Below are 15,000 nucleotides of genomic sequence, written 5' to 3'. Positions count from 1 at the left end.
TAGAGAATGCTAATCAAATTCTGCACCACTGTTTTTCTTTGTTCCCAGATTCTTGTCAAGAGTATGATGAAATATCACACATTTGGAAGCCAAACTAAAATACAGCGAATACGTTCCCATTCTCAACCCAGCATTGCTCAAGATGCAAAGGAAAGGAGGGTCCCTATGATATGAAATATTTTCTTACTGCTGAATAGAGAGCCTCCTGTCTGATGTGGATTAGGACATGAATGATTATTGACAGAATTATTATATATCAAATTTGATGTTAAAAGTATAATTATAGATAAAGTCTTATTAGCATCTGATAAAGTGACATAGCTCAAACATTATGCACAAACATGTTATTTTGTACATATATATATATATATACATGTATTACCTAACAATATTACTGTACATATATAGTTAATTTCCATGACAATAATAATATCATCATTATTAACTGTTAATGATATTATTGATTTATAAGTTACATCAATTTTCTTTTATTAAGTAGTATTTTTTTATTTTCTGAAAGAGTTTGAAAATTGGTGCATTCTGTAAAGTTAATACTCCATTGACTCCTGAACTGCACCTCATTGACAAGTAAAATTGTCTGGTGTTAGACAGAGTAAAATCTATTAAGTCTCACTCCCAGGGGTCAATGGGTTAATATTTTTTTAAAAATTAGCATTTAAAGTAAAAATGACATTTCATCCATCTAATAGTCATTTTAAATTATTTACGTACAATTTCATATTTAGCTTAAAATCAGTTTCCAAAATAATGACTCAAAAGTTAAGGTTATGTTTGCTTCACCAGTCAACTGGCGTTGCTAAAATGAGGGTGAAGGTGAGGTCAAGGGGGCGAGGGTTAGCATTAGCGTAACCTAGGTCTAGGTTAGGCTAACCCTAACCCTAATCACACCCTCACCCTTGTTTAAGCAACTCCACCAGTCAACCCTTAAAGCAACCAGTGCAGAAACATTAACACATCTGGCGATCACATAAAACATAAAAAAGGAAAAATCCTGAGGAAGTGATAAAACAAATTTAACTTCTTGATTTTCAAGACATTTTTTACTTACTGTACTTAAGCCAAAATTAGACAAACTGAGCGATTCCATCAGCTTTGCAAAGCTGTTTCTTTGGGCACTTTTGTGTAGCTTTCATTCTTTTGTTTGCATTTTAACCTTTCTTAGCACTTAATATTTTGCATTTTTTGTTGTGTTGGTATGAAAGTGTTTTAGCTAAATTAGGTTTTGTCATTTAATCTTATCTTGAATTTCAACCATACTGTTAAATGGTCAAAACTCTGTTCACTCTTTTTTAAAGTGTGTATAAGGATGTATTGATTGTACTTTTCTACAGAGCGTACTTAATTAAACCATATCAAACCTTAAATTATGGCTAAACATAGCTTAACCTTAACCCTATCTAAATGCTAAATGTGATTTTATTATTTTTATTTATGATAAATCAAGTTCTTATAAATGTTAAACATTTTCACCATTTATGGAGTGTTTTAAATCATGTGGTGATAATGTTGACATGAATATTCAAAACATAAATCTCTAGTGTTGAGCATAAATCACTTAAAATTAAAAACCACTTAAGGTTTGAGTGCCCTATATTTCTTTCATTGAACCAACAACCTCAGTAGGTTTAATGTTACTCTGGTGTGTACATTGTTAAAACCATATTTGAGTTTGGCACATTTTTAAAAGGGCACCTACATTATTAAGGCAGTTGCAGTTCTGCTTTGCAGGAACATGCTTGGCAAACCAACAATACCACTGATTGGGATAATTGAAAAATTATCACCATCAGCTCTTTCCCTGGAAGCTTGGCACATTCATTCCACCTGTGCTCCTTAAAACAGTGGCATATTGGTAGCATTATACCTCAAACATGTATACATCTCAATACAAGGAAAAGGCTCTAATCAGTGAATATGAAAGGAATATTAATTTTATTCAATCTTAGCTGCTCCTTTACCTTTGCCAGTTTTCATTTAAGACCTGGGGAAAAGTATTGCTTTTCTTTCTTACATAAAGTTGTGGAAAAGAGAAACATGCAGAGTTTTGTGGTTTAGAATTTAGTTGGGTTTTTTGAGCATCTAAATATTTTTGTACACAAAGTTGAAGATTTATATTTTTTCCTTTACGCAAACATGCTGTCGAAAGAGTTACGTAAATCTTGAGGGACATGTGAACAAGGCACTAATCAGGAAATGTGTTTATTTTGAAAGCACTCTGTTATTTCCACTTTCTGTCTGAACTGAAAAAGGGTGAAAAATATAATTCTTAAGATGTGTAATTATTATGATACTATGATATAGTTGAGATGTATTTTGGAAGAGAGAAATTAACAAATAAACAAATATATTGTGCAAAAAAAGAATTTTGTACATATGCTGCTTTGATAATAATTATTAATTTTTATCAAATCCAGATCATGCCTTTTGCACGAGGATGCATGTATAAAACTTTTGGAAATTCCATTTCTGTTTTTTGACAATGAGCAAAAATCCAGAAGACTGGAACACCCTGTTCCACCTAAGTGCGGTGTCAAATCACCATCCAATCCTTATATCAGAGTTGAGATAAACTTGAGTTATTCCAGGTTGTACTAGGTTAAAACAACCAGCTTGTTTACTCCTTTTAAACAAGGAACATAGACAATGTGCTTCAGTTGTCAAGGCAAACCTGGCCTTTAGACGTATTTCAAAGGCATGCAATGAGATTTTATGTCCATATAACTGTTAGTTTCAATTTGATGCATAAAATATCAAAATTGGGCCTGCATCTAATATTTACAAGCATTTCTGGATGCACGTGTAAAAAGATCTTAGACCATAAGAAATCCTTTTTTGATCAGATACCATCAGTTTAATTAATTACTGGTAATTATTAATTTTGATCAGTGCATATCAAGAGGCTGCTACAGAGTAATGGGCCCCCTTTGTTCAGTGGTAACCATGATGGATGCACTCTAGTTGGCAAGAGTCTTTGAGATGGCGGAACTAGAACAACATAAGCTGAGGCTAATGAGGCTGATTAATATTTTTGGGAATGCATTCTTGTGTCTAGGTGAGGGTGTCTACACTGGCTTGACTTACAATAATGACGGGCAGGGGCAGTCCTGGCCAGTTTTTATCAGTAAGCCAGGTGGCACAAATTGAAACAAGAAAAGATTATTTTAAAGAATTTGTAAAAAAAAAATGAAGTAAAAATATTTTAAAATACTTTTTAATAGTCTTTACTAGCGAGCAGCACTCTGTGAACTGTATTTGAAAAACTTGTTTATTCTCTGATGCATTTCGTCTAGCTAACGTAGACTTCTTTAGAGAGTTTTACAGTAATGCATCTGATGGCAAAAGTGATGGCCACAAACATTAAGGTTTGACCAGATTTCCGAAAGGGAACAGGTGCAGCTGGCAGGGGCAGTCCAGATTATTTTAAAATATATTAAAATATTTAAAACAAATTATACTAGTGAGCAGCACTCTGCAAACTGTGTTTGTAAAGACGCGTTTCGTCTAGCTAACATAGACTTCTTTAGCGAGTTTTACAGTAATACATTAAATGCCTGTATTTAAGCCATCTGATGGCAAAAATGATGGCCACAAACATAAAGGTTTTACCGGATTTTTTAAAAGGGAACAGGCGCAGCTGTGAAATATTTTAAAACTAAAACCGTGGCCCCAAAACATTGTTTCTCACACCTTGCCCTAATATTTCACAGCTGTGCCTGTTCCCTTTTGAACATCTGATCAAACCTTAATGTTCGTGGCCGTCACTTTTTCCATCGGATATGGTTTAAAATTAATACAGGCGTATAATGTTGTAAAACTAGCTCCATGAAGTCTATGCTAGCTAGACGAAATGCATTGGAGAAAAAACAAGTTTTACAGATACAGTCCGCGGAATGCTGATCACTAGTTTAGTTTTTTAAAATTGTTAAACCTGTTGAAATTTTCTCAGTGCCATTACCCTCAGGCCTATAAAAAGTTTTGCCCAAATTCAAATTTTAGAAAAACTTGTAAGCCAGTGCTTACTTGGCTTACTTGTAGGTACGCCCCTGACTGGATTGACTTAAACAACAGTAATTGACAGTAGTTGGCACTTCGTCTTCTTTGACCCATCAAGATTTTGTTACGAATTAAGATCTGTCACTACTGAACAAAGCTGCATTACACATAAACTGAACTGTAATGATGGTTAAGGCTTTCTCAGGATATGATCGAGTTTTAGTCTGCTTATATAAAAGAACTTAAACAAAATGCCATCAAAGCTGCTTTTCGGATATGTCAATGTCAATGTCAATGATAGTGACAGTGCATAATAAACAGGATCATAGTTGCCCTGTTTTGTAGTCATCATTTGTTGTGTTTTAATATTTGTTATATGGAAGTTTATTTTACACTTGGGCCTCCAAATTGTGTTCGTTATAACAACAATTTCGTTACATGGAGGTTCCTTATATCGAGGTTCTGCTTCATACATTTTACTGTAACTTAATTTGGCTGGGCTGAGGAATATCGTTTGTTGTATTAAGGACTTCGTTGTATAGAGGTTCGTTAAATCAAGTTTCCACTGTATATAACAGGTAGTTGAACCTGTCCAGTAAGAAGGAAAAGCTTATACACGCAAGGAAAAAAAAATAATTTTAGTTTTTTCCCTAAAACAAATAAAGGCCACAGATACCAATATAGTTATTTGAAGAAATTTATTACATGCAATGAGCAAAAGCCAGGTAGGGTTATGGTTATGGTTGGGAAAAAACCAATGTATTAACAAAGAACAGCTAGCCTCTTTCAATATTGTTACTTTTCATTTATTTTGCTTTGCCCTTTAAATAAATTTTTTAAGATAACAATAGACAACAGTTATCATTTTTTGACAGCAAAAAGAGAAAACTGAAAGTAGCTGTTTTTTTTTTTCCCAGCTAGGATAACATGCATAATAATTTCCAAATATGACTGCTAAAAGTGAGCAATGGTCACCTAAAATTGTACCATCACTACAGTTACAAGTCTGACCTTAAAGTTTGTTTATTACTCCTTTGCGAAGACTTTAGTGGCTGGTTCAAGGTGTGAACTTTTTCTATCTATGAATCTCTTCTGTCCTTGTTTTTTGTGCTGTTTGCATAGCCTTTCAGTAAATTCATCTTTACTTGATTTGACCAATGGTTGCTTTAGCTGATGAGTCTCTTTGGCATTATGCAGGCCATCATAGGTGTCTTGAATATCAAACTCATAGCTGCTTGTCCTCCATTCTGCTTCATCTGGATCTGTGGCACCATCCTCCATTGTCCGTTCAACATACGTAGCATGGCCTTGGGCATCAACCAGTACTACCGTGTTCGTTCTGAAAGTTAAATAACAAATTAATTTCACTGTTCCTTGGTATCAACATAGTTAGCTTTTAACGCATAATGTAAGGCGCAATAGAACGAGACAACAGACGTACTGGCGTTTTTGAGGGGAACACTGCCTTGCCACTGGTTAGCCTATGCGACTTCCGGATTGCGTGATATAGAACAACCTCACTTATCTCCCCAGCACTACGAGCTGATTGGTAAAGAGCACGTTCTGGATCGGACAAGAGTATTGGTAGCGAGCAATGTACAAAGGCAAACGAGCCAACAAGCTTGGGGGAAGTCGCTGCGCAGACTTAACCGCACCTCGCAGGAGTGACCCAATTTTAATAAGGGCAGGGCGATAAACCCAACCCATCTCCAAAGGGAGGGAGGGGAAAAAACTTTAACAAATGCCAACAGCTAGTTGGTTTACTATAGAAGACAAAACTGCCTAGTGAACCTTGGACGGCTAACTGAGGCTTTTATAGCTAGACTCTGTCTATTAAAGTAGCCAGTTGTACAGCTTCTTCTATGAGCAGGTAGGTATTACACGTGCTCTTTAACAGTTATGAATGAGGCCTTAACAGATTTGGCCAATGCAAGTGTACGTTATAAATTGATATCTAGGAACAAAGTCACTATAATGTCCTCATTTTATTTACAACAAAACCATTGATTTTATGACCTTGAACGACCGACTACAAAGAACACGAAGATAACTAACGCGACATGAATAGCCCCTTTTAGTATGGTCACGTTCCATTAACCGTATTTTACTGATGGGGCAGTAAAATCTCATTAATAATATTATTTAGCAAATACAAAAAATTAGCACCACTAATGTAGGAAAATGTTACAAAAATAGTTTGAAAGTCATTAATTTTTATGAAATGTGTAAATGAGTGTTGTCCTATGTAGTGTGTGTAACGGTGGGTGGGATCTGACCCAGATTAGAGATTTTTCTCTGTCTTAATTTGGGTGATGCATAAAGACGTTCCTGATGCTGTCGATCAGCAAAGGTTCTTCATACATCACATTCACAGCAGCGTTAGGCCTCACTTGATTTCTGTCCTTTACATATGTATCTTTTTAAATTTTTTTTTTAAAAACAAGTGTTGTCATAATTTACCTTGTTCCATATCTCTTCCCCTCATAATTCACAAAGATTGATTGGCATGCATCCACAAACTTCATGTGATTCTCATCAGACTTGTCATCTTGTGAACCAATAAAACTATTTTTATCCCCACAGCTGAAGGATCTGTAGAGTCAAGAATTCCCAAATTGTTTCACTAAAATAAAAATCCGGTGGCCTTCCACTGATTTAATTTTTAGGTTACAACACTTCGTCAAAAGGATGGAAATGAATTATCAGAGATAACCTCAAGATTTACAAAGTTTCTTTTGTTCTTCAACAACCCTCACTACACATTCGGCCAGGTTAAGAATTAAACTGACTGAAAGTCTGGGGAGGTCTTGTTATGGTAGCAAGGAAAAGAGTGGCCCAGATGAATTGGTGTTTGGGCTATTTATGAGGGATTTATCTCAATCAACGTCCCCTTGACCAAAATATTCTGGAAGGTCACCCATCAAGACAACAAGCATTCCTTTCTTCAGCATTTAGTTTATTGCCTGATTTTAGGCCAAAGGGGACTAGATTACAGTCCCCTTACAGAACTATTGGACTTTGGAACAATTTAGACCCTTTTTTAAAATCAAGCCGTTCGGTTCAAGTTTTTAAACGTATCTTAAAGAATAAGCTTTTAGACAATTTTGTAAATATTTCTTGAATTTCAAATTTTTTTTTTTTTTTTTTAGTATTTTTATTGATTGCAAATTTTAGACAATGTTGTGAATGTTTCTTAAATTTGATTAGTTGTAATTGTATAGTTATTAGTAACTTTAGTAATTTAAATAATTGTTCCTGAAAAGCCCCATTGGGGAGGTAACAATAAAGTATGTAAGTATGTATGTATGTACGACTCTATAAATTATGGGATTAGCAACTATTGTGCACCGAGATTCACAAAACCCCCAAGTTTGGTGTTAATTGGGTTTATTTTGACTGAAATACAGCCATTTAAATACATCAAAATTTACAAAGAAATGTTGGTCATCTGGATGCAGGATCTGGATGGTCATACATTTCTTTTGCAATTCTGTATCTTGCTTGAAATTTGGGTCTATTAACACTAAACTTAATGAAAGCTTGGTGTGCACTTTGACTATGTGGATCAATAGTTGTTAATCCCACCATCTGCAGACTCGTACCTTGTCCCCCTGGGCTTGAAATCAGGCAATGGACCACCAGACAAAAACGAAACCAGGAACAAGAAGTACGCAAAATCTGGCCGCAAGGGAGTGCAATGCACTCTGTTATTCTTGTGCCTGTTTCCTTTTTGCCTCAGGTGTTCCTCAACCTATCAAAAGGCGAAAGAGGGACTGCTGGTAGAATATCACCCATGTACCTGTGGTCATCTTCTAAGAAGTCACTCATCCAAAAAAACAGATGTCCAGAACAATCGCGTCCCCAGAGTCTGCTTTTCTTTTGGTCAGCACCAAGTACACAGACTCTGGCCACTTCCAAGGCAGGAAGTCTGCAAATCACAGATTTCCAGCTCATCTACGCACACTCAGAAATTTGAAACAACAGTGGTTGTCAACGGTTACTAAAATGGACCTCCACTACAACTGCGCATAAATTTCATTGGAAGTGGCCAGAATGTGTGTTCTTGGTGCTGACCAAAAGGAAAGCGGACTCAGAGGACAAGATTGGTGTCCAAAAATGAATTCAAAGTATTTAGAGCTATGCAGATTTTAATAAGCATCATGAAGTGTCCACTTGCTCTTCTTTCCACTTCAACATCAATCGTTTGTAGATAAAATTTTATATATAGACAACTTACATTACAAAGTATCTCCTTTATAGTTATTGTATAAAAAAGCACAAAACGAGTACAAATATTCCACAATATTGTATAGTTAGTTATTTGTACACTTCATTATTGTACAGTAGAGAACCGTTTTGACTAGTTTAGTTGCTGATGTTGCCCCGCATGCACAAATCTGTCACATGTTCTTGGTTGTTTACAATTCATTTGCTAAAAATTTAGTGCAAAAGTAGTTGGATAATAAATGACTTATTAGATGTTTTGGTGAGTAGTATCGCTGAATAATTCTACTCATAATTTGTTTGTATTTTGACTCGCCCTAGCAGGCTGTTCAAAATACAGCACAACTCGTAAAAATATTCAGCGATACTCCTAGTTTAGTCAGATCTCAAATAAAGCCAACCCAACATCAAACCTTATTGTCGGAAATAGATAGTAAATGCTTTAAGACTTAACAGGACAATAGTCATTCATGTTGGATATATTACATGTAAAATGAATTATGCATCTAATTTCTAGAATTTCAGGACACAAGTGAGAAAAAGCACTTAAATTAACTACTGGCTTAACTTGTGTGAATGCAAGCTTCCCACAGAAAAATATCGATACTCTTGAGATGCACGACACACCAGTACTAGACTGTTTACCAGCAGGACACAGCCCATTCAGAACCTAGATAAAACAGCCTTAAGTTCCCCAGGAGTTGAACTTGACTAGTACATGTAGCTCAATGGGTAGAGCAAATAATAGGTACCGGTATGTGTTACAGAGGTTGTAGGTTTGAATCCTGCCTGGGACTCTGATTTTACATTTGTCCTCTTGCCTGTTGCCAAGCAACTAGTTTATCATCCTCCCCAAAGGTGCCTGAGTACACTATTAACATCATTACTTGAAGCCTGAAAATAAAAGTTGTTTTCTAAATGGGTTTATAGAATCATGATTTTTGGAAAGATCATAAACTAAGTAAGTCAGATAAATACCTTAAAAATCTGTTTTTAGCCAAACATAAATCCTCAGGCTCATACCCCTCTGGATGTGTATGGCTAAACCTTCAATAGTCACTGGCATAAAGATATATCCCTTACATAAATGACACTAATATGGCAACAAATTCATCACCAATCATTAATCCAATTTTGATCCGGGTTTATCCCCATAGATGGGGTAGCCGGATTTACCCCACTTTGGCAGCAATCTCTCTAACTCCCACTCTCCATCTCGCTCGATTCATGGCATCCTTTTTCTCCAATTATAGTGATTAATTTACAGTGACACTGGAATTTCATGCAATGTCAATGATGGTGATTGCAGTGATGATTATAAATGACTATGTACGAAGATGCTTCTAACACTTTTAATGTGAAAAGTATGCCAAGATAATTTGTAACTAGCACATACCAGTCATTCCTTGGGCAAAAATTACCAATGAATACAGTTATTTATTACACATAACATGAGAATTTTATTCCATAAAGCTCATTTGTACAAATGTATACCCTCTATTTTCACATGTGAAAAAAGCCTATACATGCAGCCAATCAGAATGGCATATGGCTCTTTCATGTGTGGAAGTATTACCAATCAACGATAGCGTTAAAAGGCCTTTCCAAGCATTTCGTGCAAATCATACTTTTCGTGCAAATCGTACTTTGTTATTGAATTAAATTAAATTTGCATTTGGTTCTATTGTTAGTGAGTTTTTGTTTCTAAATTTTGTGTTCAGAAACTATTTCAATGAAAATTCTCGTCTTATGTGTAATAAACAGCTCATGACATAGAAAGTGATCTATACGCGTTTGTATTCACTCATTGTTTGTATCAAAAACCCTCGCTCGCTCGTTACCTTGCTCGTTCGGGGTTTTTGACACACTGAAACAACTCGTGAATAAAACCCTGCATGTATGCCGCACTTTCTATGACATAAACTATACTTAATACAACTGACACTGCTTACCATAATCATGCTTTCTTATTTTAACCCATTGACACCTGGAAGTGACACATACTTAATAGTCGTAATACTGTCTAACCCCAGACGATTTTACTTGTCAAATTATGGGGAGTAGTGTAGGAGTCTATGGGTTTATAACAGTTACAGTACTGTGACAATTAAACCTACCTTTCTTTTACGCACAGTAATTTAATCAGCTTGTCAATAAGCTCTTGCTTACTACATCTTTCACCTAATATGCTGGCAAATCTTTTTCTTCCATACACCATCTTAGGCCAGGAACAATTCAGCACTTTATTTGATAAGACATGAATCCCAGGGCTCAACATCTTAATCTCCATCTCCTCAATATTACCATAATATCCCACCTCAGATTTACCAGAGAGGGATAATTTGCCAACCAACAGATTAAATCCATTGTAATTGACAGCCTTGTTACTGATTCTCTGGAGATATTCTTTTACATCAATATTTTCCTCCAGAAAGTCTGGTACAAGATGGCCTCTTCCAACTGCATTGGAGTTTAGAAACTGAGGTGCCTGCCTATAGTTTGTGACAGCTGCAAAATTTCCATTTTTGTTTACACCAAGCCACGTGCCTCCCTCTTTCCCAGGTTCCAAATCCATTCCTGTGAAAAGATTGCATCCTTAAATTATTTGATTTAGCGTAAAAAGTTAATTATTGTGTTCCTGTTTTGGTGTCTCCCTGACTCTACTGTCACCAATGTAGGCAGGTCTAAAACCCAGGTCAAGAGTACCAGGGAGTTCAATAAGAATAGACCTTTTTACCGATACGGCGGCCATTTTGATTTCTATTGTTTCGAATAGCTATTATGGGATGCCCAGGGGGCAAATACACATTAATTTGCCCCCTGAGCATCCCATAATGTCTTTCGAAACAATAGAAATCAAAATGGCCGCCGTATCGGTAAAAAGGTCTATTTTAGTAGGTGGCTAAAACCAGAGGAGCTTAAGGCAGAGAATGGACAATCCGCTCTTAGAATACATTTCCTGCATTCTGGAGCATGAATAAGGGTATTTGCACACAACACTAATTAATATCATTACATTTTGGCTATTTTATTCAAAGAGAGTACATGAATACTCTAAATTCTTGAAATTCAGTTGACGGCAAGACGTACTTTGGGTTTTGAAAAGAGGCTACAGCGTGACATAGCCCCCTTTAAGGCTCCTTTGCATTCTGTACACCTCCGTGCAGTGTATTTCATCTGTCGTGACTGAAAATGACCTTTTGCAAATTTTATCTTGTCATGCTTCAAATGTAGTTAGCAAATCAGGCAGCTTACACCAAGTACTGAACTGCTGGACCGCTGCATCCAAAAGGTGTGTGCTCGATCCTCAAATGGACAGAATTCATGCATCTCTTTTCTTCTTCATGAACAAAATTTTCCTGATCCAAAGCTTATGTTTTGTTAAAGTTTCTCATGTTATTTGTAAAATTTGGGGTAATTTCCTAGGAAAAATAGGCAGCGACTTCACGTGCAATAGCCGGCGAATTTCGCTGGCCGCCGGGTCTTGCTGAAAACCCTGGAGTTGATAACCCTCTTTCACTGAAAAACAACTAAGCCAAACGTTTCTCCTTAGCCTAAAACATAGAGGCCACACAGGGATACAAATTTTATCTTCGAGTGCTAATAGTATCTCTCATGAAAGAGTGCAGCGAATGAGTGAGAGATACTACCAGCAAGAGAAGATAAATTTCACATCCGCAAGCGGCCATGTAATGTTCTGTTTATTACATAGATATTGATGAAATGTCCAGATTAAAAACAACTTGTTTTACTCAATTTCAAAATGGTGAAAAGGTGCAGGTCACCAACCGCTAAAACATGCATGTTGTGTAACATGAAACAAGATATGAAAGTTATGATAAACAAATCATGATAATGTAAAATTGTGCAAATTATAAAAATGTTAATGTAGCAGAGAAGAATTATATTGCAGCACAAAAGTATCTTACAATGAAGGGGAAGCTTGCATTTTATTGGCTAGTCATGTTTGACTTACCATGACGAAATCTATATCCTCTGATATATGAAGAATAAAAATGTTATGGTGACTTATGATGCCTGCGCGTGGTGGAGATACAGTTTTTTCGTAAGAAAATCCTACTATTTTTAGATGAGGTCCCATGATTTACAAGTCAAATGGTCAATGAGTCAATGAGACTCATTAAGCATAAGCCCTCGTTTCAGTGATTAGGCCAGATCAGTAAGCACTCTCTGAAATTTTAGCTTTCATTTTATGGGTTAGGGTAACTGCACTAACTCATTGACTCATTAATGACTCATAGACGAGTTCACGCTCTTGATTGCATCATGGGTAATCAGGGCAACATGGTGGGAAATTCAAAGGTTTCTAAGGAAATTCAAAGCAAAATATACTGTACATGACTCTACTTTAAAGACTTTCGCCTTCATAAACCAAACAAATAAGTTCATGTTTACAACTGAGATGAACTAGACTGGGTATCCGTTGTTTGAAATTCCTAAATATTGCTTTTTTTGTCTCCATGCATACATTCTCTGTAATTTTGTGCTTTTGGAATTACAGGAAATGTATGGCAGAAACTGTTTTTAATAAAACAATTTCTACAATAGCCATTCTCTTCAAATTTATTCTGCTGCACCCTTGAGCACATATCTTCTGTTTTGAAAAATAAAAACCCCAAAATTGCATATCATGAATACTTTTCATCATTTTGAACTTCCTTACAAACCTTTGAATTTCTCTCATCTTGTTCTGATTACCCATGATGCACTCAAGAGCATGAACTCATCTATTGACTCATGACTCATTGATTCATTGACTCATAAATACTTGATACTCATTTCATATATAATAAAGCATTCTTGTTGAGTGATTAGAGTTAGGAGACACTTTTGTTTTTCCTTGTTTATCTGCAGCACAATGACCTGTGGAGTGTGACCTGCCAGCCAAAGTCCACAATTGTACCAAGCTTAAAGGCTGCAAATACAAATCATTGTACTATTTGACATATTTTAATAAATTGGTACAATATTTACCTGCAAGTATGTTAGGATTTTTATCCCAATACCTGGCTCTAGCTGTTGGCCTGGAATAATATTCATCCCTGTTGGATGCGATGATGAGTCGATAGCCGTAAGGCTCGGGCTTGTGGCAGAAATACAGAAACAAAATGCACATCACCTAAATCAACTTAAAAGAGGAAATACACTTTAGAACAAAGAGCCTATCACCCCTCAGTCACTTTAACTCACGAATAGTCTTAATTTAAGAAATTGATAACTTGCGGAAAAAAAAAAGGGATGGGCAATTGAGGAAAATTGTTAAGATCAAGAAGCAAATGAAAATTTAACTTAGATGGTTAAAACTAACAAAAGACGAGATTTGATCCTTTGTCTTGTTCATTGAAAAACAGAACGCACAAAGTGCGCACGGGTGCAGCATGTACTTTCCCAGTAAAACAGTGAGCACGTGGTCTTCACTGGAAGCGGATTTTTCTGCGCACGGGTGCAGCATGTACTTTCCCAGTAAAACAGTGAGCACGTGGTCTTCACTGGGGCACAAAATGAACCAGTGAATAAGGTAAATTTTCTTATCGTTTGAAAGATTACGAAAGAAAGTAAAGTAGAAATAAAAATAGGACTCACAGCGGAATCCGTAACTCTGACCTTCACGGCCAGAGTAGTATGTCAGCCTTTGTAATTCCATGGCGCCTGTTCTCATCCGGCCACACGGATCGCAATGTTGTGAACACTGCTCGTACCTCAGCTAAGACTCGCAGGGAGTGTATATGAAAAAGTCTTTTGATGAGTTCTTTAGTATCAATCAAATGAGCAGAGTATCCCGTTTGGAGAAACTTATTGTGCGGTGTGAAAACCAACTGTTATCTTTTAAGTCAAAACGGCTAAAATTACCGAATGAAAAAATGGCACTTGTAGATATTATTCGGTTTCTTGTCAAATTCTACCAAACCGGTTTCTTACACTTTCTGCTATTCTTCCTATCACGAGCGTATTCTCCCCTACAGTCCCACTTGACTGGAGTCCACTTTCATGATGGAAAAAAAGCGGATTACCTGGAGAAAAAAACGCCAAGAACGAATCTGATGCACATCGAGCCACCAACACCAGATATTGCAAGATGTATGCTGATGTCGGTATCATGTCGTACTTTGGCGCAAAGAAAAGAAGGAAACCGGAAACAGGAAACGGCAAACAGGAAACGGAAAATTGGAAACGGAAAACCGGAAACGGAAAACCGGAGAAAGATTAGAAGATGGAATTAAATATTGCCAAATGTAATGTCCTAAGAATTACACACTTCATCGCTGCTACCTTGATGAAATTGCCTCAACCAAGTATCTGGGAGTGTATCTTTCCAAAGATCTTAGATGGAATGAGCATGTGAGGTATATCACAAACCAGGCAAACAAATTGCTGGGCAGTTTTCTCAAGCGAAATCCAAAACACTGCACCACATCAACGAAGGAGAAGGCATATAAATATCTGATCCAGCCTATACTTGTATACTGCTCTTCTGTCTGGGACTGTTACACAGCTAAAAACATCAAGCAAGTGGAAATGGTTCAGAGGAGGGCAGCTCGTTGGGTTCTTTCGCGTTACAATCGTCAGGATAGTGTGACTGATATGCTAAATGAACTGGGCTGGAACTCACTGCAATCCCGTAGAATAATTGCCCGCTTTTCTATGCTTTATAAATTTAGAAACAATTTAGCAAATAAGGTCGCAATAGTAGCAAGTATGATAAATACTGTAGGAAGCTGGCAACTTTTTCAAAAGACATGT

At 36.4% G+C, this 15,000-nt stretch overlaps 2 protein-coding genes across 6 annotated transcripts in view; one reads left to right on the top strand and one right to left on the bottom strand.

Annotated features, from left to right (window-relative positions):
- Positions 1-2,381, top strand: part of LOC138047602 (calcium/calmodulin-dependent protein kinase kinase 1-like) — a 23,998-nt gene extending 21,617 nt beyond the window's left edge. The window contains exon 20 of the mRNA XM_068894520.1: positions 49-2,381. Coding sequence (XP_068750621.1) covers positions 49-174 — 126 coding nt within the window. The 3' untranslated portion in view covers positions 175-2,381. The remainder of the gene's footprint in view (positions 1-48) is intronic.
- A 2,432-nt stretch (positions 2,382-4,813) lies between these two features.
- Positions 4,814-15,000, bottom strand: part of LOC138047603 (transport and Golgi organization protein 2 homolog) — a 10,226-nt gene continuing 39 nt past the window's right edge. Inside the window, exons 1-6 of one of the 5 annotated variants that reach the window (XM_068894524.1) lie at positions 14,870-15,000; positions 14,530-14,752; positions 13,234-13,387; positions 10,356-10,815; positions 6,475-6,606; positions 4,814-5,353 (exon numbers count right to left, since the gene is read on the bottom strand). The exon at positions 14,870-15,000 is cut by the window's right edge and continues 39 nt beyond it. In XM_068894524.1, the coding sequence (XP_068750625.1) occupies positions 5,041-5,353; positions 6,475-6,606; positions 10,356-10,815; positions 13,234-13,375 (1,047 nt within the window). In that variant the 5' untranslated portion in view covers positions 13,376-13,387; positions 14,530-14,752; positions 14,870-15,000 and the 3' untranslated portion in view covers positions 4,814-5,040. Of the gene's footprint in view, positions 5,354-6,474; positions 6,607-10,355; positions 10,816-13,233; positions 13,388-13,567; positions 13,704-13,842; positions 13,975-14,178; positions 14,392-14,529; positions 14,753-14,869 lie in introns of those variants that run through there. The other 4 variants (XM_068894521.1, XM_068894523.1, XM_068894525.1 and 1 more) reach the window with 4 other exon arrangements.

The sequence above is a fragment of the Montipora capricornis genome, chromosome 4 (genome assembly GCF_036669925.1).
Source record: "Montipora capricornis isolate CH-2021 chromosome 4, ASM3666992v2, whole genome shotgun sequence".
In the NCBI taxonomy this organism is placed as follows: Eukaryota; Metazoa; Cnidaria; class Anthozoa; order Scleractinia; family Acroporidae; genus Montipora; species Montipora capricornis.
This window is presented reverse-complemented; position numbering and strand designations above follow the sequence as displayed.